Source organism: Micromys minutus (genome assembly GCF_963924665.1).
Source record: "Micromys minutus genome assembly, chromosome: 21".
NCBI lineage: Eukaryota > Metazoa > Chordata > Mammalia > Rodentia > Muridae > Micromys > Micromys minutus.
The window spans coordinates 33,466,581-33,491,187 of NC_137956.1; the positions used below are offsets into that span (position 1 = coordinate 33,466,581).

At 46.2% G+C, this 24,607-nt stretch overlaps 1 protein-coding gene across 2 annotated transcripts in view; it reads right to left on the reverse strand.

The window, feature by feature from the left end:
- The window catches only part of EPHB1 (EPH receptor B1), a gene marked incomplete at its 5' end in the record, with an annotated part of 415,761 nt that overhangs the window by 248,697 nt on the left and 142,457 nt on the right, over positions 1-24,607 (reverse strand). For both annotated transcript variants that reach the window (XM_080934568.1, XM_080934567.1), the window contains one exon: positions 19,237-19,918. In XM_080934568.1, the coding sequence (XP_080790694.1) occupies positions 19,237-19,918 (682 nt within the window). The remainder of the gene's footprint in view (positions 1-19,236; positions 19,919-24,607) is intronic.

Here is a 24,607-nt window from a genome sequence, read left to right on the forward strand (position 1 = left end):
TTTTTCTGAAGCCTCCTTCTTTGCTGCACCGCAGCCCACTAGCTGCTTCAGCAACAGTCACCAGGGCTTACGAAGCATGAAGCACACACTGAAACTCTGCCCAAGGGCCTCCTCCAGTGTAAATTGTAGCTGAGACAGTAGCTTCAAGGACCTCTAGTCTTCCACTCTGATGATCTACAAAGGTGGGGATACGGATGAAGAAGCTCCAGCCACATTCCTCCCTCCCAGTAACAAAGCACTGGCAAGGAAGTTTGAGACACCTCGCCCCAGCTTTCCTGCAGTGTGTGTGTGTGTGTGTGTGTGTGTGTGTGTGTGTGTGTACACAACAGGCAAATTTCAATGGTCAGATTTTGAATTTTGATAAAATAAATCTCCATGAGAGGCAGCTGACGTCCAGGTCCATGTTTCCGTGAAGAAGGGAGCACACAGTAGTCAAAGCCACAGGGTTGATGAGAAGTGTAGGTAAACATTAAAAACGAGGTCTCTCCAACTGGGCTGCCCTTGTCATGAGGATCTTATAGCTCTTGGGCTTTGGTTACAAAATCAGGCGGGTGCTGAATGACAATCCTTGCCTCCACCCGCCTCCAGTGGCGTTGTTCTAAAGCACCATTGTATAAAAGGCCGTTGATGGAAATGAGTGTGGTGATTCTAGAAGAAATGTCTGAGCCATGATGGGTGTAACAAAAGCACAGAAGGAGAGATGGGGTGTCTTCTGGATAGGCAACTCTTGAGAGTCCCCCCCAAAATAAAAACTAGCTACGTGAAAAGCAACACACACATTTGAGCCACCCAAGAGAGATGGTTCTGTGGCAAAACCAGATTTATTGTTAAGCACGTTAGAAAGTTGGCAAGGTGGCCATGGTTCCCCGTTATCCTTCATCACCTCCCTGGCCCCGCCCAGACCTGCCTTTATTGGACCAGGAGAGGAGGTGATCTCCCACAAAGCTGGGGATTGCCAGGCTCCGGAGCCCAGGATAGCCTCTTACTCCATCTAGGTCTGCCTTGGCTCTTCCCCTCGGCTCTTGTCCAGGAGACAGAGGAGCCCTGGGATTTCTGCTTACCTGTCTAACCCCCAGCATCTTTGAACTGGAGGAATGAATGAGCTGCTCCCAGTTTATGGCTGTAGTAGCCACGGATGGACACTTGAGAGCAGGTCAGACTTGTTGACAGCCAACTGGCTCAAGTAGGCCACCTCTAACCATGACATCAGTACTTTCTGCCCTACCTCATTGAATTCCCCTGCTTTGACTTCCACCCCTTCTTCCAACAACCCCATCTAGTCACATGATCCTATTGGATCATTTGTGCATACTTATACTCAATAGAGTTCATACAGACTGCAAGGGGGCACACATGAACACCTTACCGTAGGTAAGAATGTCTTCTGCTCACTTTAACCAATTTGGTTTTTCTGGTATTTTCTCACTACCAATCATCCCTCCTTTACTAACTTTATGCCTGCCTTGTTCATACCCACAGTGACTATCTCCTGAGGTTATTGGAACAATTAAATAAGACTGGGGATACACATCAGGCATTGGACTGATAAGGGCTACGTGGGAGAACTTGGGTCCATCCCCACCCATTCTCCTAGCTGAGCCCACCCTTCACGCCGAGAAAGCTTGTGCTCCCTCTCTGAGCATGCTCTCATGAGTCTTCCCTTCAAATCCAGGCCTGTAGAACAAGGCCTGCTCCTGCCCAAAATGCTCTGCTACCCAGCTCAGGACTACAAATGAGAGGACGGTCCTGACCCCCAGCTCATTAGCTGTGGCATCTGAGGTCCCTGAGCTCTCTGAGTCTCCAGAAAAGACTTTCCACCATCGACTCCCTTACTCAATAGAACAAAGCCAACAGCTTTGGAGACTGCCTTCTTCCTACATTTAAAAATAAGATCATGAAAAGTCCCCCAGAAAAAAAAAAAATCAATGCTGCCTTTTTTAAAACTCTGAATCAATATGATGTGTGAAAGTTCTCATTAAGAGAGAGGTGGAGGAGGTCAAAGAAACAGGGAGATTCAAAGGGAAGAGGTGGAGAAAGGGGAGGATACAGAAGCAGAGCTAGAACTCTGGTGGCCAGGGGAGGAGAGGAGACAGGAAGGCCGAGGCGGGAGCACAGGGCTGGTAGCCATGCTAGAAGGGCTCGTCCCAGGGGAAAAGGGACGCTGACTAGATCTGAGAATGAGGTCTGAGGACTGCCCACTCCCTCCAAAGCCATCCTCCAACCTTAGAAATTTGAGAGCAGGACAAAGAGGACACAGGATGACAGAGAAGACACTATACTGGGAGGCAGGCACTAACATAAACCAAATTTTGGGGTGTGGGGATGACAGAGTTTCATGTAGCCTGGGATCTGAATCTCTGGGTAGCAGGACATGTCCTTGACTCCTGATCCTTCTGACTCTGTGCCCCTAAAAACTCCTGATAAAAGACCTAAAAGGTTACGGTAGGTCTTGAAGGGTTGATGACATTTAAATTTTGGACTCGGCTGCTGTGGGAGGGCAGAGGGGATTAGAGATGGAAAGGTAGCATGACCCGTATGAGAGCTGTCAATCAGAGCAGTGGATACACAGTGGGGCCGGCAGTGCACAAAGCACGTTGCAAGCATTCGTTACTCAGCACTCACAACTAACCTGGTAAGCACACTCTGGTTATGCTCATTTTGCAGTTGGGAAAAAATGAGGCATAGAAAGGGGATGTAGTCTACTAGGGGTCACACTCTAAATCAAACTGGGTTTTGTGTCTGTGATGGGGTATGTGTGGGGGAAGGGGAGGGGGAGTGTGTGTGTGTGTGTGTGTGTGTGTGTGTGTGTGTGTGTATGAGAGAGAGAGAGAGAGAGAGAAAGAGAGAGAGAGAGCTCTTGAATGCTTGTCTAAAAATGTGCCCAATTTTAGACTGAGGCAGTGAGGAATTTGGAGAGATTCGGGCATAGGGTGTGACTGGCTCATTCTGGGACTTGGGCAGATAAATCTGGAGACAGATGGACAAGGGTTTGGTTGAGGCCACTGCCACCGGCAGCAGGATGACTCACAGAAACCAGAAGCCACCATATAGCACTCTCTGACGGCTGTCCCTCCAGCAGAGTCACTGGTTCCACTGACCTTTGGGTCATCCCTCACTAAGACATGCTCCCCTCGCTGTGGCAGGTCAGAGGAGACTTCTCAGTGCGCTCTGAAGTGATAAAGTCCTAGTTCAGCCCTCAGAGCCTGAGGCTGCAGTTAGCCCCTGGGTTTGAAGAGTCTCTAATTTTTTTTCTATCCAGGCTCTTTGAGTACCCCCAGTGGGTCCTGCCCCTGACACCCCTGGACATTTTTATTCTGCTCAGATGGCTGGTTTGAAAGAGCAGGAGACAGACAAGAAAAGCTTCTACTCCTTTGTCCCCCTCCCCACCCTGACTGCCGAACCTACTGTTGGCTCCTCGATAATAAAACAGCAAAGAGCCTTTTTTTAAAAAAATGTCTGAAAGTGTTAGGGACAGAGCCTAGGGTTCTGCCACTGAGCCACAGCCCAGGCATTAGGAAGACACCCCCATCCCCAGCCAGGATGATCAAGGAATTCACTTTAGACCTTTCCCCTCAAAAGCAAGGCTCTCCTGCTGTCTCACTCCTAGGAAGGCACGGGATGCAGTGGGGTAAAATGTTGGTTCTTCTGTATGTACCTGTCCGTCACATGAGCCGCAGACTTGGGTACCTAGTCACCCAGATGTCCCCAGACACCCTTAGACCACAGAGCTATTAAGACTGGGGCTCTGATATTTGTCCCAACCCAAACATGAAAAATAACTGCCAACACTCAGCTCAGTGAGTGTCAGCCTTCTCAGTTTGTGTACATACATTGAGGGCCAAGCAAGGCTCTCAGAGACACTGTAAGAGGGGACATGTTAGTCCCTCCCATCCAGGTAAGACCTCAGAGTCACATGCAGAAGAATCCCCTCACAGATCATGAGAACTGCAGCCACAGCACCACCCTGTGACATATTACCCACCGAGATGGCCAAGCCTGCTCTCTTAACGTACTGCAATTACTGTGCTTCAAGCATTTATTTGCTGAATGCAAACCTTTAAAACAGGTAGTAAGTTCTGTGACCCCATTTCTATATTATCTCTGAAAATACATATGCATAGTCTCAGAGGGAGACACAAAGATGCCCACATGCTGTTCAGCCTGCACGCAGGGCTGGTGCAGAGAGAGCAAGGGAGAGGATGGAGAGCCAGGCAGATAAGAAGAGGAAGCTTTCCCCAGGCGGATCAGGAACAGGCATGCCAACAGGTTCTGGTCCACACCAGGGCAACGCCATGCTAGGCTGCAAGTTCCTATTTCTCATTTGTATTTAAATGGCCTCTTGTTCAGCTGGTCGGTAACCAATAGAGGAAGACATTTAACAGCTTAGCCTGCATATTTTTTTTTTCTTTTAGAATCACTTCAAGTGTTCACAAAGGAAGTCCATAGAAGTATAATTGAAGAAGTATTACAGAGCTGGATTCGCCTCATCTCTGTGGATCTCAGTGGCTCCTCCCACTGAACTGAAACACATTCATCAAAAAGAAAGTTAGCTGACTTGGTCCATCCAGTGGTGGGAGAAAAGAAAAAAAAAAAAAAGACAGCAATGCAATACACTGTGGTTTGCTTTTATGGAAAGAAACAGATCAGGAGCCTTGGCAATTTGTAGGTGGACAAAGTGAAGAGTAGTGTTTCAGAACCCACGAGACTTATAAGGCAGTATTTTGGGGGCCACGACTAGAGGAAAAAGAGGACTGGGGAAGTCTCACCAGCCAGGGCCTGTCTACAGTACAGTGGCCTCCTCTTCCATCCCCGCTTTTCCTGTGAACCCATCCTTTAAGAACACTGGGCTTACTGCACAAACATACCCTGCAGGTGGCCTGCCAGATCCATCCCTACCTATGCAATAGACAAATTCCCCTGATCCCTTCGTAAATTCCAGGGGGACAATCTCAGGCATCCACTTCACATGCAACTGAAAACATCTTGGGCAGAGAGTCATGTCACCTATAAAGTAAGCCCCCACCTCTATTTCCCCAAAATAGGGAACAGGAAGCAACTAAGTCCCTACTCCAGCTTGCTTAACCATCCCTAATTCTCTCCCTGTCTCTTTTCAGTTTACTTCTCAGATTGCCTGGGCCTCCCCCTTGATAAGTTAAGCCCTCTCCCTGGCACCAAAGTGCTACTGGGCCAGGTGAAAGCCACCATTCTAGCTGGCTTTGCCTGCTGAGCAACTGCCCTCCTCGGCCTTGCCTCTCTGCCCGGCCCCCAACCTCATCCCAAGTCCCTCTAACACCCAGGATGGAGGGCTGACTGGAACTTGAGATCATTTTCCCAGGACATTACAGCACTTTCTTTCAAGAGGTGTAAGAGAGGAAAGAGGAGGATAAAGCTTAAATTTCAGGGAGCAAATACTTTTAAGACTGAAAGGGAAAAAAGGTTTAATTGCTTAAGTTCTTATTAGCCCCTGACAATATGGTGGGCGGTTGGTAGAGAAAAAGCTGGGGGGTGTCTTTAGCTTAAGCAAACCTGTTTTGCCTGATGAGCTTGTGAGGCAGGAGGCCAGGCTCACATCTGATGACTGGCCTTGGAACTATTATCATTAGTAGCTACTGGGCCTTCCTTCTCTCTCTGCAGCCAGGAGGTCTCCGGAACCTCCTCTTTGCTTTTCCAATAGATACTCAAAGATACACTCAGAATACATTAAGTTAATAAGCAGAGCCCTTCTCTGCAAAGTTAGTCATCCTGTCTACCATCTAGGCTTACAGTGTTAGCCCAGCTCCGTGGGACATCCAGTCATGTTTGCTCTGGGATGAGTGGGTAAGAGCGAGGCCTGGCCTCACACTGGCTGCTACTTCCAAGGTCACACACACTAGCCAGCACTCCAACACCATATAACACAGCTGCTCTGGGTAAACTTGGTGACCTGGCACAAATGGGGAGCCCCACCTAGAGCCAATCACGAGATAGAGCCAGTCCGGGACTATGTGTGAAAGAACATCTTGATTTTTTTTTTCCCCCAGAGCCAGTTCCCAAGCTGAATCTCCCTGGTGCTCCAGCTGCTCCTGTGGGGGTTTAGCCCAGGCCTGCCTGGGAAGATGAGGCTCTGACTATTCACTTTCCAGCAGCCAGAAAAACCGTTATCAATAAAAAGATACACTTAACTGTCCACCAAAGAGAGGCTATTGTTAACTGGGAGACTAAAAAAAAAAAAAAGATGAGAAGACCTGGGATGGGGGTGAGGCTGCAGAGGGGAGGGGCGGTCACATGAAACTGTCACTTCTGGTTTTCTCCCCTCTTATGAGAGGAAAGTAAGACAAAGCCCTCTTTGCCACTCTGAAGAAGCTTTGCTGTTTATTTTGTCAAAATATCCCTCCCCGGTCCCTTCAGGGGCTGTCCCTCCTCCTGCCCTTTTCTACACTGGCTCTAAAGAACAGACTGATTTGCAATGGTGTGTGTGGGGGGGGGGTGTCTCTTTTCCAGGCTCACATTCTCTGGCTCTAATTAGCAACTGCTTTTCTTTAATTTTTGTATGTGTTCTCAAAGACCAAGAGAATGGAAGGGAAAGCAGAGGTCTGTGTGAAAGGGGAGAGCAGACGGCCTCTCTCTAACCCTTCTGTGTGCCCAGGCGCCCATGTTGGCAAACAGCGTACAATGTCTGTCTATAGAGCCTTTTGTGGTTTAGGAGGAGGTACCGGCATGCAGTTACAGGCAGGAGAGGAGACTGGAAGAGAGGAAGGCTTAAGGAGACCTGGATACTGGAAAAACAGAGGACTCAGAGACAGCTGCTTCCGTGTACGATGTACACACTAGTGCCTGTGGCCCAAAGACAGTTGCTATCAACCCCCTTGTGTGGCAAACCTGTCAGCCCCAGGTCTATAACACATCACAGGTGGGAGTACTGCTCTGTTGGGCCACTCAGTACTTGATGGGCAAGAAGGGCCATTCAGTGGTCATAAGACTGAGGCAGGAGGATTGAAAGCTTGAAGCCACCCTGGGCTACATAGTAGACCTTGTTTTGTGATTATAAAAAAAAAAAGGATCAGAGGAAATCAGCATGTGTTGATGAAATCAGAGAGAGAGAAACCAAGAAGGCCAGTCACCACAGATAAAACACTCCCAAACCAGGGCTTTATCAGGGATAACTCTTAGGGAAGCTGGGAAGCTGGGTTGGCATGCAGAAATGCCATGGGAGAAGGGCAGCACTGACATGCAAAATCAGGGACTCCCAACCATGTGTGTCATATACAACAACCAAAGGCTTACATACTGGTTCTGAACTTGTGGCCAAAATATTTTTAAAAAAGCAATAGAGAGAAGAATCCTTATCAGTCAAGACAAATCAGAAATGGGGTTAGAGCAGCCGATAAAAACAACATGTGAGCCAGAAAAATAAATCAGAATAGAGTACCAGGGTCTTCCAGAGAGATGCTTTTCAAAGTTAAAAAAAAGTAAGAAATCTAATTAATGATATTATTATGAACATGTGTGTAATATATTAATTATTTTGATGACAAAATCATTCTTGTAATATTCGCAATTGATTTTGATGATAGACATTGATTTCCTATATTTCACTGTGTTAAGGAATTAATTTTGTAAATGGAAATTCAAATCTGAACAGTGTCCCAGAGGGGGCAATAATAAAACAAGGAACAGAGATAGAAATTGGTTTATGAAAACTCTACCAACGAGAAGCTTTCTCTGTTCTCTCTTTAGAATCAATCTACAAAGAAGACAGGCGAGAGATCAGAATAAAGAAAAGAAATGGAAAGAAAGCTGGGCAAACAGATTTGGCTGCAGTTAGCAAGGGGAAAGGCAAACAGAGCCAGTGAGGAGCGAAACAGCTCCAAGTCACAGGGGCCTCCACACTGAGAGGAGTGAAGGCATGTGTGTGACAGACCCGGAAACCAAATGCAGGCCCCCAAATTGCCTAACTCCCAGAACAGGGAAAGTTTGCCAAGCTCATGAGTTGGCAGTCCTCACATATTCCACACAAATTCCACACAGTGCTCCATCCGTCTCTCACAGAGAGCAGACTGTCATTTTCTACTTGAAATGCACACGTTACACTGACCTTATGTCCTCTGTCAGGCTGATATGTCATTGCCAGCTTCTAGGGAAAGGCATTCATAACGGATGCGCTTGCGGCCGTTCGGCTGGGTTTGTTCTGCATGTTTGTGCAACGTGTCGCTGTATTGGACAACAGACAGACAAGGTCTCTGCCATCACTGGTAACTTTCTCCATCTGCCTCTGCCATCTCTGGCTCCAAAAATGCCTGCCTCGGGCCCTGTTCTAGGTTCTTCCGTGTCCCCACTGTTCACTGAGGTTGAGATACTCTCTTAGGTATTCTCTCAATGAAGGTCCCTGCCTCCTCTTTAGCCTGCACCCTCCCTTTACACATTTTGCTTTGGATGTGTTTTGCTTTCACTTGACAGATGGCCATTGCCTATTAGAGCTTTCAAGGACAGGGTGAAACTGAGTCGGGCAGAGGTATATGGCTGTTCACTCTGAGTAGTGAATGTGGTCACTCTGTAGACTTCCTGGTCCATTTCTGGCCCTCAAGAAAGAAACATTTTCCAGGAAGTCCCCAGGTACAGATCAGACTCTGGGTACCTGAGTGGAAGCTCCTATCAGAAGCCAATAGTGCCTAGAGCCATGTGCTATACATGACCTCGGGAGAGCTACTGAGTTCTGTCTCCCTGTGTCACTATCCCATGCATCCCACAGAACAACTAAGGATCTACAAGATAAAGTCAAAGCTCACTGTCCTGGGTCCACAACACAGCCACACTATGGTAGCGTTTCAGCAGAGTCTACCCAGAAAAGCGTGCTGCAAAACCAAGTCAAAGCCAGCAGAATCAAAATGGAAGGCAATACTGAAATGAGTTTGTATACTGACCCCCCCCCCACCAAGTCAGGTGAACTAGATAGCCAGGTGGCCTTTCAAGCATATAACATTAATGCATTCATCTTTATCTTACTTACTTTTATTGTGTGTGAGTGCCTGGGTGTATGAATGAAGGTCAGAAACAACTTCCTGAAGTCTCTCTCTCTCTCCTTTCCCCACGGGATTAGAGGATTAAACAAAGGTCCTTCAGCCTACATTTTTTATAAACCTGCTGAGCTCTGCTGTTATTGCTGGCCCCTTGCTGGGGTTTTGCTTTATTATTTTCATCTATTGTTCTTCTCTACAACAATAATGTGTTTACTTTAAAACATAAGTACATTTACTTAAAAAAAAAAAGTATGTTGAGAAAGAGGAGGAAAGAGGGAAGGACAATAGAAGTGAGAAGGAAGGGGAGGCAGGGGAAGAAGGAGGGAGACTGAATCAAGAGCCTGTGAGGCAGGAATGTCCACGATGCAGAAGGATACCACAGAGCTAGAGGAGAAAGTCCAAAAGATGGTCCAGGTAGCACTGAGCAGCATCCCAGGCCAGGACAGAAGCGGTACCAGGACTTCATCACAGTGGGATGATGAATGCCAAGCCTAGGGTAAAGAGCTTGTCAGAGGAGAGGTGAGTGTGATTCCAAGTTACCAGAGAAGGGAAAGGGAGGGAAGACAAAGGGAAGGGAAAAGAAGGAAAGGGATGTAAAGTCTAGAAAGGAAGGGTTGGTAAAATGGGAGGGAACCTGGAGGAGGTGAAGGCTGAAAGCTGACTTGCAGAGGATGTGTCACCAGGGTGAGCAGAGGCTGGAAGCCCCCTGAGGTAAGTTACTATGTTAAAGAAAGTAGGGTGGAGGAGGGGCTGAGCCAGGAGAGTCAGAGCTGAAAGATCCACAGAAGAGAGTAGAAAATCCCAAACCTAGTTCAAAGACAGGAGGCGAAGGGAGGGAAAAATTAAAAGTGTCTCTATCAGAATGGGTATGGCTTTCTTCAAACTACATCACAGTCCTCCAGCATTGAGCACCTGCCCCTGCCCTGTCCCTTCTTCAGACATCCATTGTCCAGTAAATGCCAACTTTGGTGTGTGTGTGTGTGTGTGTGTGTGTGTGTGTGTGTGTGTATGTGTATGTGTGTGTATATGTGTGTATGTATGTGTGTATGTGTATATATGTGTGTATATGTGTGTGTACGTGTATGTGTGTATGTATGTGTTGGTATGTGTGTATATGTGTGTGTGTATGTGTGAGTATGTGTGTGTATCTGTGTGTATGTGTGTATGTGTGTATGTATGTGTGGGTATGTGTGTGTATGTGTGTATGTGTGTGTATGTGTGTGTACGTGTGTGTATGTGTGTGTACGTGTGTATGTGTGTATGTGTGGGTATATGTGTGTATATGTGTGTGTATGTGTGTGTATGTCTGTGTATATGTATGTATGTGTATATGTGTGTATGTGTGTGTATGTGTGGGTATGTGTGTGTATATGTGTGTGTATGTGTGTGTGTGTATATGTGTGTATATATGTGTATGTGTGTATGTATGTGTATGTGTGTGTATGTGTGTGTATGTGTGTATGTGTGTGTATGTGTGTATGTGTGTGTATGTGTGTGTATGTGTGTGTATGTGTGTATGTGTGTGTATGTGTGTGTATGTGTGTGTATGTGTGTATGTGTGTGTATGTGTGTATGTGTGTGTACATGTGTGTACGTGTGTATGTGTGTATGTGTGTGTATGTGTGTATGTGTAAGTATGTGTGTGTATATGTGTGTATTTGTGTATGTGTGTGTGTGTGTGTGTATGTGTTTATATATGTGTGTATATGTGTGTGTTTGTGTGTGTGTGTGTGTATGTGTGTGGCATGTGTCAAATGCAAGGGACACAGAAGACTGGCAGTGAGCACATACAGGAAGCCATGCAGAAGAAGAAGGACCAGGAGGGAGCAGACTCCAGACTGTGTATCATCCAAGTTTACCCAATTCCATGCTGTGTTCTAGCAGCAAGCCAGGGCCTTGGGAACTTATTGAACCTCCCAAGGTTTAACAACCCCCTCACATGGAGACATGCAAATTGACATTGGGGTGGGACACTGTTGCTTTACCTACCAGATTGGCAAAGATAAAAATGATATTTTATAATCTTGGCAGAGGTGTAGGGAACAAGAACTAAATCACTGCTGCGGGTACAAAAGAAAAAAGAATATGTGTTTTTGAGGGAACACAATTTGGTAATATCTATCAAAATTAAATATGTATATGCTCTGACTCAGCAACTTTTACTTCAGAGAGTTTGTTGCATTCTTAGCTCCTAGAAAAGTGCTTGGCACAAAGAAAGGCCTCGATAAATATTCATTGAGCAAATTAATTAATGAATTTATCTTGCCGATGTTCTCACATATTAGTTCGAAGATTAATACGCAAGGGTATCTATCCCAGGGTTTTTCAGAAATAGTGAGAGATGGGGGGGTGACTAAATACATATAAATGAACCAGTTGAACAAATAAAATGCCATGAAATAATAACAATCAGCACAAACCACTTTTAACTTTCACTGGGAAGCAGGAAGTGAACTGGGGAGACCAGATACAAGGGCCTCTGTCAATTGCGCTGTCATGGGGTAGGGGAGACAAGGGTTTGTTTACCTGCATCCTGAGTGAACAAATCTCAGGCCTCCTCTGCAAGAGAGGTGGTAGGTCCTGCGGCGGGGATGCGGCATAAAAGGAAATGTATGTATTTTGAATGTTTTCTAATAACCCAAAACAGGTAAACTGAAAGAGATCTGGATGAAAGTTCTACCCCAAGAAAGAAAAGAGCGAAGATGAACCAGGATGTCCTGGGGACTATGAGAGTTCTGTTCACAGAGGGAATGAGATGGAATGGGTAGGAACTGTTAAGATGGCAGCCCTGACCTAGCCAAGAAGGATTCCTATCTACATATTTCTCCAGACCAACACTCCACCTGTGGCCACAAGACACCCTGGCCATTGAGGCTCTGGAATTAAACCTGATAAATCTAAAGATATAAGAATGAAGGAAAGGCCCAGCCACCACCAGCACCCAGTGGGTTTCTGAAAACAATATGGTCATGAAGATGACCCAGCCCCTTTGACTTTGAGGAAGCCCGGAAACCCCGTAGGCCTGCAGATGACAGAAGCGGGGCATGCACTTGAAGAGGGTCTGACTCAGCTCAGACCAGGAGCCCTGGGTCAGTGAGTTTCCTGCAACATATCAGGATCAACTAGAAACCAGAAGGCTGGTTTCCTGTCCACCTTCTAATGAAAGCCTCAGCACTATCCTAGGTCCTGAATTTCTGTCATTCCAAGAAGCTCCTGGGGTGATCTATAGACCCTCCAACTTCCGAAGCCAGCCTCAGGTGACTTCATTTCCTTCCTCCCCAGCCCTGCATGCAGAGATGAGCCTGGTCCACTTGCTGGTACACGGACAAACAAAGTCTTCATCAGGCTGAATAAGTACCCAGGAAGCAAAAGGTTCTCTGGTAACTGGTGGCTTCTAGAACCCAGAGCAAACCCTGCCAGTGTTCTTCTGAATCAAATTACATCTCTGAAGGAACTATCTGCCCCATATCATCACATGGCTGTTAAAGAGAAGTGTCAACATCTTTCGCTACCAGATACTCTGGTTGTTATTTCAGACAGCAAGGAGAATATATATATACAAGGTCACCTGAAGGTCAAGAGCTGTCTCTAGGGAAAGGTCAAGCTTACTCTTCTCAATGGTCATTTCAAACCCCGAACAGCAAGGTAGGATTTGCTCTGGATGGCTTGCCAGTGTCATCTGCCAATACCCTACTATGGCTTTTCAATTGTCTTCATCCCACAACAATGAGGAAGATCTAAGAGCATCAGGGTTCAGTCATCTCGGGTGTCAATGGTAACAGGAAGTAAAAGGAAACAGACTGAGTTCCATGGGGCCCAGAATGGATGAACATGGGTAGGCTTGAATTCAGAGAGAGTTTTTTCTCCATGACTCCCCATATATCCAAGGAAGTTTGTGCTCAGAGCCTGCAGAAAGGGTCTTACCAGCACCAGAGAGCTCTAGAACTAAACCTGCCAAAGACTTGGGCTGCGCTTCCTTACCTCCAAAAGTGTAGGAAGTGAGCTTCAGGCCATTATAAAGCACCACATCTGCTGCGGCATTCTGCTAGAGAAGACCCAGTGGACAAGGAAATTAGTGTGGCTGAGCTGGAGCACAGCCCCTGAGGAGTCCTTGATGCTGACTAGAAAGTCTCATCCAGACTTTCCTACCTACTCTCCCCTCTTTCTCTAAAACAAAGCCTTAGGCAAGGAAGCTGAGGTCACCTTCCTCAACCTATGTGCTACTTAAATGGTTTGCAAAGGGGTCTCTGGAAAAAAGGGGGGCTGGGTCCAGCCAGATGATGGCAACCAACAAAAAAAAAAAAAAAAAAAAAAAAAAAAAAAAAATCCTGGGCAGATTCATGGTGCAAAATTGTGTAAGGACATCTAAGAACCATAGGTCAGTTGAAAGGTTCAATATTCCTGAAAACATATCTTCTAAAGAATGGTTAGCTTCAGCCTCATCTAGCCTCAGAACCAGAGGCAGATGGTAGCATCTCAAGACCTAAGTGTGAACTGGCTAGTCCTCTCTACGGTCAGTTCCCACCCATCCACTTGTTCACTCAGCTCCAGACCCTGTAGATTTTCATGACCAAATGGCAGTACAGGCCCCTGCTGGCCTCTCAGCCCAGAGCTATTTCCTCTACTCGCATCCTAATGCCTATTTAAAGTCACAGATGACCAGCCTTAAAGCGGAATGCAGGCTTTCTTCCTAGACTGCTCCCCTGCCTGAAGACAGTCAGGACGGTCTGGTCAACAGCAGTGGGTGTGGGGTTTTCTCGGTGCCGAAGCGTAGAGCCTTAGGGGATTTGGACCCTGACATCTGCATCCTGTGCTGCTTTTGGAGCCCAGCATGTTGGAGGCTGTGCAGCAAAGGGGCGTCCTTCCAGCCCCACTTACGGCTGTTCATAGAGTCACAGCCCATTACATCCAGCCAATTACTTATGAGTCCTCTCTGGAGGGCACTGGGCAGGGCCACCGCAGGAAGCAGGGAAGACCCCCGGGTGGTTTCTCAATGAAGTCGCCTATTGGGAAATCCGATTATGAAGCTCATCTTACAGGGCTGTGGTGTTAATAACCTTGGCCTCCCTTGGCCCTGAGAATAGAGAGTCTCCCTGGAGCTTGAGGAAAGGCCATCTGGGCTGTGGACTTCCTCTCACCAGCTGACTGCTGCCAGGCCAGGGGGAGTGGTAGTGCTACTTGGTGGCCTTGAATTCAGCGACCTTTCGGTATGGCTGTCAGCATAGTGGCCTGACTCATGTGCACAAACATGGGAACATATATGCACTCCAACATGTTCTCCGGGGCCAGTCTTCTGTGGTACCTCAGTAGGAACTGGCAGAAAGCCCCAAGACCAACAACCCTAAGTGGAAGGGGAATAGGCCCTGGAAACCCCTTGAACTAAATTAGAAACATTTTTCTCTACCTTCAAATCCTGCAGATTTTTTTTTCATCTCAACTCCCCTAGGCTTATAAAGTGGCTCATCTTAGCTGTTCACGTTAACAAAGGCATCAGAACTGTTGAAAGGTTCAAAGTGTCCCTTGGGTCTCAATGCATGATATGTAGGTAGAAAATTACAAAAAAAAAAAAAAAAGGCCCCCCTCCCTTGTTTCGAGTAGTGGGGGTAAAGATGCAACCAACCTAGGAAAGGAGACCCTTTGGGAGATGTCAGGCAAGCGTCAGCACAGGTAGGGTTGCCAACTCCAAGGCACAGCTTCCATAGGGAAGAGGGAAGCTAGGGATGCGTGGAACAGAGAATCGCTCTGTTCTCTAAGACTTTCCAAAACCCTGTCTGCATCTGTGTCTGAAATGACGATGGTTGGACTTGAGAGTTCCCTGCAAAAGCTGCAAAGCTTCCCAGGTACTGCTGAGCATCAAAACTGGTTTCAAGCCTGAGAAAGAAATGAGGGTTCTAAAGGCATGGCCCTGTCTGTTGCCAGGGGCAGTGCCAGCCACTCCCTAGGATTCTTGGAAGTTCTGGTAGCAAGTAGCTGGTGGTAGCCCTCTGCAGGAACATTTATTCTTTGCTGTAACTTCTGGGCAACCAGCTTCCTGCCCCCCTCTCAACTAGGGGCTTCCGAACAGCTAGTACACCTAGTCGATTACCCTCTGGCCTGTAGCCCCATCTACAAAAGTTAGAATCCTTCTCTGGATACCATAGCTCACTACCTTTTGCCATAGGTCAAGGTACCTGGGACAGATAGGAACATAGGCAAAAAGAAATGATGGGCAGGGCTGTGCCCCTTAATTTCTGAGACATACTCTACCACCAAAACCTAATGCCCCGAGCCTGAAAAGAAGCTTATAAGACAGACCTTTCTGGAAGCTTTAGGGAATGTTTGCAAAGTCAATTCTTCAGAGATTTCTCTAGGGTGGAACATAGTTCCCAACTGGGGCCTGCTGTGTGGAACCATGGACACCCAGAGGATATGTCTCAGCCTGATGCTTTGACAGGAAAATAAGGAGTCTGCTCCTACTGGGCCTTTAAGAAAGATTGTCAGTTCCAGCCCCGTGCTGGTTAGTTTTTGCCAACTTTGATACAACCTGGTCACATCTGAGAAGGCAGAATCTCAAATGAGGAATGGCCTCCACCAGACTAGCCTGTAGGCAAGTCCGTAAGGGAATTTTCTTCTTTAATTATGGACATGGGAGGTCCCAGCTCAACGAGGGATGAGCCATCCCTGAATAGGTCGGTGGCCTAAGAATACAGGCTGAGTGAGTCATGGGGGAAAAGCCAATAACCAGCATCCCACCATGACCTCTGCTTTGGTTTTTGCCTCCACATTTCTGCCCTGTTTAATTCCTACCTTGACTTCCCCCAGTGATGGACTATAACTGGGAGTTGTACGCTCAGATACAATGCCTGTAAGTTGATTTTGGTCATGGTGTTCTATGACAGCATCAAGAACCCCAACTAAGACACAGCCCTGACACCTTCCCATCAGGTTAACCTTAGCCAATATAGCATTTTAAGGGCTTGATCAGCACCAGCTCATGGCCTGCCTGGCACAGGAATAGCTAGTCTGCGTGGGGCCCACACAGAGACTCACTTCACCACTAACTTTAGCAGGAGGAATGTGATACAAAGAACTATGCCTTCTTGTCAAATCCCTAAGCTATGAGCACATGACCTACAGTTGAAAGAAACAAGCCATCTTCCAAGTAATTAATGTCTATTGACTGACATATGATGAAGTCAGAGTCGATGGGGGTTGGGGAAACCAACATGCCCATGCACTTCTGTATGATGGGCTTAACCTGTGTGCATACAGAAAGGATGAGTCAGAGGCAGGCCTTCAGCCACAGAACCCTTCAGAACTGTGGTTCTCAAGTTTCCTAATCTGAGACCCTTTAACATAGTTCTTCAAGTTGTGGTGAAACACCCCCCAGCCATAAAATTATTTTTGTTGTTACTTCATAACTGTAATTTTGTTGTTGTTGTGAACAGCAGTGTAAACATTTGGTTTTCCATGGTCTGAGGTGACCCTGGTAAAAGGGTCATTCAATCCCCAGGTTGAGAAAGTCTGTGAGTCACATGCTAACATACAAGTTCTACCACCCCGCCTCTGCCTGCTGTCCTCATTGTCCCGGTCTCACGTTCTCCCTCTCCACAACAGGAACAGCTCCAGGCCAGGACCGCTCTTGGCTGACTGGGCTACCTAATTGGTCTCCAGGTACCTCTGCACAATGCAGACTGGTCACCAACAATCTGACAGATACTTGGCTTTAGCAGATGGGAAGTGAAAGCAAGAGAATATGGTCCCTTGCCCATCGTAACTCCTATAAAAAGGGGAGGGGGGAGGGGACCAGAAAGCAGAACGGATGTTTCTACAACCACAATAGATTCTACATATTCAAAGTCTCAGATGCAGATATGGGAGGATGGTACATGGTGAGAACCACATTGCTATCAGACTCCCCCCACGTCCCAGTGAGATTCAAGCAACAAGAATTCCCAGGCTACGTCAGGTCAGAGCAGCTGTTGGGCCTTCATTGCTTTTCACCTACAGTCTTCGCCATTTACCATTCTCCCCATCCTGTTTTCATGAGTACTGAGAGTTTGAGGTTGATATGAAGGACTCCTGTGTCTTCCTGATAACATAGTATGCTCACATAAGGCAGCTAAAGACCTCCCCTTGAAAACACAAAACAGGGACCAACCTCAAGTCTCTACACACACTTCCTATCCCAAGGGTACAGTATCCTTCCAAAATCTCCATCCACACAGGGTTTGGGCCCCCTCATTTCCCAGACAGCCCTCTGTAAATCCTGAACAGAGAGATTTGGCTCAGCCATCAGAGTTCTGATACCAGCAATTGAGGGGATGCAAATTTCAAGCTCCCCGGGCGGGTGAAGGGTCTCCAAGGCTTAGCCAGGATGTGGAGCCAAAGAAATCATGCTATTACCCGACTAATCACTCTACACTTTCAGAGATGTTGCCACAATGTAGTCGCCTGTGTGTGTGGGGGGGTGGGGAGGTCCATCCTCCAGTGAGTTTACAATAAGTGGTTACATGTAAAATCTAGCCATGTTCACAACAGTCAGAGATTAGTAACATTCACAGAAGCCCACAAGGGCGGTTTGGGCCAGGCAGGAAGAATGAAAAGAAACGACTTGCATTTACATATTTGTCCCCATGAGCCCTCGCAGAACAACCATGAGAGGTGACTGACAAGCAGTGCGGACAGTAGAGCCCCCCCCCCCCCAAAGAGTAACGTTCCAATTAGTCCAAAGAAACAAGAGCCTGTTTCCCAGAGTCCCAATTAAATCAGAACCAATCAATGCTTGCTCCCATCCTTGCCATTCTGCTCAGGAAATAATGAGAAAAATGAGAGGGGCCCAGCCAGCAACTTTGGTGTGGCAGCCCTTTGAAGCCAGAGAAATGCACTCAGCATGGTGGTGTGAGCAAGCCCAGTTGCTGCTGCACCTGTACCTTTAAGACAGTGTCTTGGTCGCCACTCAGATCCTGTGGAATGCCAAAGAGGGTGCCCCCGCCCCACCCCCAACCTGTGGGACACAGAGGAGCTCTGTGGGACCAGACCCTGCTGGTCCTAAAACTGTCTGCGTTGATTCATCACTGGATCTGGCGTGCTCTCCCCTCTGTTTCCATGCCATCCATCATGGGTCCCAGAACCAAGAAATCCAATAAAGACACAAAGGCACAGCTCTGTGTTCCCAGCAGGCCCCAGAAAGGCTGTGTGAAGGCCCCAGCCCAGGCAATTAGCTGAATCCATGGGATCGCGCGTGTGGATAGGCTTTCAAAATCCCTTGCCAGGCATTTCGCAGGCAGGTGTTTGGGGAAGGAAGGAAGGAAACAGACAGGGGCTGGCCTGGTGCTGCAGCAGTGCCAGGGGGCAACCAGGAAGGAGGGGGCTTTCAGGAAACTTGTGAAGAAAAATGAGTGAAGGAGCTCATTTTTCTCCCAAACTACAAAAGGGAGGGGACGACCCTTGAGTTACGTTACAATTAAGATCACCTCCGGGCATTCTTTAAATAATCCAAACTTTTGAAGGTCATCAGCGAGATGTAATAATGGAACTCGCCACTGCTTCCGGATCAGCCTACATTGAGCTCCAATATAGGCTCAGACAAGACCAAACTGGAGCCAGTTTAGCCAATTTGTTACCACATACGGAACAAAGGAAATGTAGGGCTCAGAGATCTACTGTGAGTGTATGAAACCCTAAGCCAGCCACATGCAAAGTTTCCATCAGTTTGCCCCACTCAGAAACAAAGGTTCCTCCACACACGGAACTTTCCCATCCTTGTCCTAGTAGCTTTATCTCCTTCCAGGGCCTGGCATTGAGCCCGTGGAGAAAGAGCCAAACCAGAGGGCTTTGAGCTAATGAGCTACATGGCTTCAGTACCAAGTTCAATGCTGTCCGAGCTGGACTGAAATGAACTAAAATATTTTCCAAATTCAGTCACTTCTCAATTACCCTTGAGTGAACTGTCCATGACAACCCAAATACTCCATGCCTCCCCAGAGCTTGAGGCTGATGAAAGATACATTGTGTGTATGTGTGTGTGTGTGTGTGTGTGTGTGTGTGTGTGTGTGTAAGAGAGAGAAAGAGAATGTTTTCCCAAAGTAAATATAAGCAAGTGATTACTGAATAATTTGGGGACAGAGGTTCTTCTGAGATTTATAATAGGCCAGTAGGTTCTCTCTTTTCCTGAGTGACCCAGAACTAGAAGTAGGAAGGTTATAAACTTGGATCCCCCAATGGTTGGAAGCAGACACTCAAGGAGCCCCAGGCTTACCCTTGCAGGCCACGCTGTTCTCAGGTTCATAGCCAGGCTTACAGGTGCAGCGCCCAATGGGCACCATCCACTCTCCATCCCCATTGCAATAGAGTTTTATGGGCACATCCACTTCTTCTGCATTAGGGATGCATGTGCCCCGAGCAATCACCAGAGATGTGCTCTCTGCTCCTGTCATGGTTTCTGGGAACACTGCAAAATTTTGCACAATGCTGGGACACTTTTTGAAGAAGACACGGACAGAAAGGAGAGACATACAGGCGCCATAATCCTGGAAAGCAAGGTAAAAACCATTCCTAGTAAGAGGCCCAAAGCTCCTGACTTCTGTGTTGACCTTCATCAACCTTCCCCCAAAATCCACCTGGGAGAAGCTCTCATCTGCAGCAATGGTGTCGACTTTGAGGTAGGGGGCTTCAGACCAGAAGGCTGATTTCTTGGTGGCAATGACAGAGTCAGTCTCATAATAATACAAGTTGAAGGTCTCCTTGCAGGAGCCTGGGACATTTGGAAGGCTGCTGCAGTCCCTAACAGTGAAGCGCATCTCTGTATAGATTCGATGGGCACCCCGTCTGTTGATAAAGGTAGTAAGCAGCCAGTTGTTCTGGTTGGGTTCGAAGACATTGCACACTTGGTAAGTCCGGATGGTGTTCAGGTTTTCATCGTAGCCACTGACTTCTTCCCACTATCCCAAGTAGGTCACGGGCACACACATGCAAAATCAGAAAGGAGAAAGTGATAAGACAATAGTTAATACAAAAGAGAATATCAGCACCTTGGAGGGGGCTTTAAGAGCTCACCAATCCCACTGCTCCCACTTAGCAACTGAGCTCATATAACCATGTTTGCACTTCAAAGATTTCCTGATATTCAGAGTCATACTTTTCTACCATCCACCAAATACAATACATTTAATTACAAAAACCACTCCCTCTTCAAACCTGGAAATTTCATGCCATGGCTATCTTTTATTGTGCCTCATTGATAACAGACACCACACTCTTCACTGCCAATGGCTTCTCTATGAATTAGAGATCCGGTTATAAGAAGATTCTACAACAGACATCTCCATCTGTGAGCCTAATATCCTTATTGTGTCAAAATTCATTTATATATCTCTTTAAGGCATGTGAAGAGAAATGTTTGATTTTTGTTTAGTTTGGCTTTTTGCTTGTTTCTTAATAAATTTAGAATCTCAGAACCTTTTGTTTTAGAAAGAAACCTCTTTGAAAGAACTAGACTATAAAACTGTATGGAGGCTGCTAAGAGATACTCTTTACGAAGTCAATTCAGCTCAGTATTATGAAAAATTCAAGCTGAGATGTGATGCCTGAGAAATGTTGGAAGTAACGTTACTTAGGAAGGAAAGACCATTGCTTACTCCAGAAGAGTCTGCTGTGATCATACTGGAAGAGAGAATTTATATTTCAGAATCTTTATACATCAGAGAAAGAGCAGGGAACACCACTTTACCTAACTCTGTTTAGTTATCTCCAATTCTTGGCTAATAAGACATCATGCAGTTCCTCCAAGTCCATGGCTAGAGGAGGAGGTGTATGGGAGGGACAGTCCTTTGGAAAGCCTAAACCTTCTACAAGGCAATTTTTGCAACAAGGGACTTGATAAATGAAGGAGTCTTTTTCCCTTTGGGCTACAAAAGAAGACATGTGGTGTCAAGGGTGAAGGGGACAAAAGGAGCATATCTAGAAAGCTGACCTATATATCCAGGCTTACTGGGCTCTCTTAGCCCTCCTCCAGAGTACTATAACTCCTGCCCCAGCTAGAGTCTCTGGTGAGTTCCTTCTAGAAGCCCTTGAGGACCAAAGGTCCATCTTGATGTGCTGCCTAAATAAAGGCTCGGTGCCCCATCTGTTACATGATTATACCAACCTTCTCTCTCCCTCTCTTTTTCCTCTCTCAGTGTTTAGACTGATCTTCAACTTGCTGTGTAGTTATTCTTGCTGCTACCTCCCCAAAGGTATCACAGGACCTACCACCAAGGTTTATGCAGTGCCGGAGGTCAAATGTTGGCCTTTCTGCATGCTAGGCAAGCACTCTGCTAACTGAACCACATCCCCAGCTTGTTACAATTACTCTTATGACCCCCAGCACCTCTTCTTGCTCAACTTGTAATGCCAAGACTTTATTTAACATTGCTAAAGTTGCAAGTAGTTTTTACCTCCAAGCTCCATCCATAGGCTATGCATTTGACCTAAGATGCCTTTCTGGTCTTTGCTGGAGTTAACTCTGAAATACCCCCACAGCTTCCAGCTGATACACCCAGACTGGATAGAATGCACCATCCTGGCACTTGCCCCACTCTTTCTCCATCTATATGAACTTAGACACACTGACACTGAAGCATCTAACACCACCAGTGATCGGTGGGCCCCTAAAGAACCATAACATGTAAGGGACGTAGCCCCTGGACACAGCATCACAACAGGTATTGTACACAGATGAGGATATATGCCTATTCTCATGTCCAGTGTCAGGGCCACCAGCTGAGCAAAAGCTCTGCTCCATAGCTCAAGTGCAGTATAAATCCATGCTGTCAAACCTCACCTGGGTTTTGCTTAATTTCTTATTGATCTCTGGATGTAGAGGAGCCCTCATTTTTCCACCTTCTTAAAGACTGTTATGTTCTATTTAAATGTGTTTGTGGAAGTTTGGTTCCGCTTGACTGGGTGTTGGAAACCAGAAAACAAATAGAGGAGGGAGACATGGCTGACAGCATTTCAGATGGCTTTCAGGCCTCCCTCCCTTCCCAGTGCCATTCTGAAACATTTCCCCTGCTGTCCTGACATGACTTTAGGAAAAAAAAAAAAAAAAAAAAAAAAAGCTAGCTTTCTTTTGGTGTTCTGTAATTGTTTAAACCCAGCAGGTCTCAAGATCCATTGTTTTAGCAGAGTTTCAGCAATAATGCTGGGGTCCCATGGTTGATGCCCAGGTGAAGCACAGGACTCCATTCAGAGCAGAGAGTTGCTCCTATCCAGAGCCTCTGGCCACGCAACACTAATGAAGCTCTGACTGGTAAAGGAAGTCCAACCAACCAGGCTCACCTGCGCGACTAGGCCATGGCCACTGAATGTCCTGTGATAAACAGAAAGAGGATTTCACTCAGCAGAGCTGGGACACTGAGAACATTCATCTTCGAAAATGACACTGATTAGTGTTGTAAGACCCAACAGAGGTAATCGTTTCAGACATTAACCTCTCCGGGCCTCAGTTTTCTCATCTGTAAAATGAGGAATCATACTGGGTGACCTCAAGTTGTAAAATTCTACAGATCTAATTGATTCCCTGACAGCTCCTGGGGGAGCAATCAAATCAAATTAGAGAGGACAGAGCTGTATATTCAAAAGAAAAAAAGTAGGAAGAAATGGAGAGAAAGGAAACCAGCTTCCTGTGGTTTGGGGGGAAAGGAGACAACGACTACAGAGCCGGGCATTCATTTCCATTCTTCTCCTGTCTGCTCCTGCTGTGGGGGTGGGGAATGGAAGAGAGAAGACTGGGCTAAAAGAGAGACAAATGCCTTTGAGGGTAAGTAGCAATTATGATGGGGAGGGCCTGAAAGAAAGAGAAGATTTTGGTTCATGGAGACAGACTAGGATGGGCTGGCATTCCCAGCAGGGAGGGACAAACATTGTTATTTGTTAATGATACACAGTATCAGTCTCATAGCTTTATTGCAAAACCTTACTCATTCATCAGGGGAAACTTTCTAAACACCAGCTTTATGCCACGCATTTCATTAGGCACCGGGGATACAGCAAGCCGCTGTCATCCAGGGATGAAGTTCATGGAAACAGTAGAAGTGGCAGAGATAAAAGAAAAGGAAGTCAGGACACGGTGAGAAGTTTGGGTTTTAACCTGACTCCAGAAACCATAGATGAGTCTAAAGAGGAAACACACAGGGGACCAAAACTCAATGTTTAGAAGCTATCTCAAAGTAGGAAAGAGATTGGAGAGAGACTTAAGAGTAGGTACGGGAGAAACAACTGGAGATCACTGACATCCACATATGAAAGAAGATGGGTTCAAGGAGGAGACCTGCAGAGATGGAAGAGATATTTTGGGGAGACTCTCGCTGACAGTGAATGGACAAGACCCAAGGGTTCATGTGCCCCATGAACATCTTTTCACACTATTTTTGAGAGTCTCAGGTCTTTAGAAATTCTGGTTTTTCTTTGCCTTCCCTTTAAAAAGCCTGAGGCTTCTGTAGATCTTGGGTAGTCTGGCTGAAGAGATACTCAATTACCTTTTCAGGACCAGTTTTTGTTATCACAAACCTGTACTGCCCAAGGGCAGATTTACAAACCTTTTCTGTTGAGTGACTACTTCCAGGCCTCCATTTCTGAGCCCCTCCTATGTTTTCCCGTTTTTTTGTTTTTTTTTTTTTTCTTCTCCCACTAATCAGCAGCAAAGCACTATGGTGGGCTTGCCAGACTGGCATTAAAGAGATCCAGGGCCAAGTCTTGGATAGGAAGTGGCTGAGAAGACACCAGGAAGTGGAAACTGACAACATCTTATTTAATTTGATGCAGTTGCTTCTCTCAGTATTACAATGTTAACCTAAAGTCAAATCAGTGGAAAGAGGCTACATTAATTTTTTTTTTCAAAATTTCAGATAACTATGTAACCGTCTGGAAAAAAACCTAGCTCACCCATCCTCCATTGTTACTCCAGAATAAAATTCCCAATAAGTCAGAGTTAAACATTAAAAGCAAAACCATAAGATATGAAAAAAAGAACACAGAGGCAATTTTTCTACACTGATCATGACACAAAACTCACGAGGCCAGGTAAATTCAATTTCATCAGTTTTCTCACTTTTTCAATGTTCTCACTTGGTTAAATGGGCAATGTAGAAACCGTTATAAGCAAATAGAAAAGAAATAGAGCAAACTTGATGAAAAACCCTCAAAAATATTAATATGTCATAGTAATACATTAATTCCCCCTAATGTATAAAAACATAGAAAAAAGAACAAAAACTACATATACAGGCAAAGAGTATAAACAAGCAGCTCACTGAGATGCGGAGAGAGGATCATATCATATGACAGGATATGGCCCTGCTGGTCAACATCGTAAAAATGGTTTGGGTCATGTATTGACCCTTTTGTTGGTGGTGGTTAAAGAATAAAAGTTTGAAGATATTATATTTGCAATGATATTGGAAATAAAAATTATGATCCTTAGGTAGGAGGAATTGATCAACAGTTGAGAGCCCTTACTCTACTCTGAAAATCAGGACTCAATTCCCAGAACCAACATGGCAACTCACAAACCATCCATAACTCTGGTTCTAGGAAATTTAATGCTCTCTTCTGCTACCCCCCCCCCCTGTGCACTGGCACACTGGTGCACA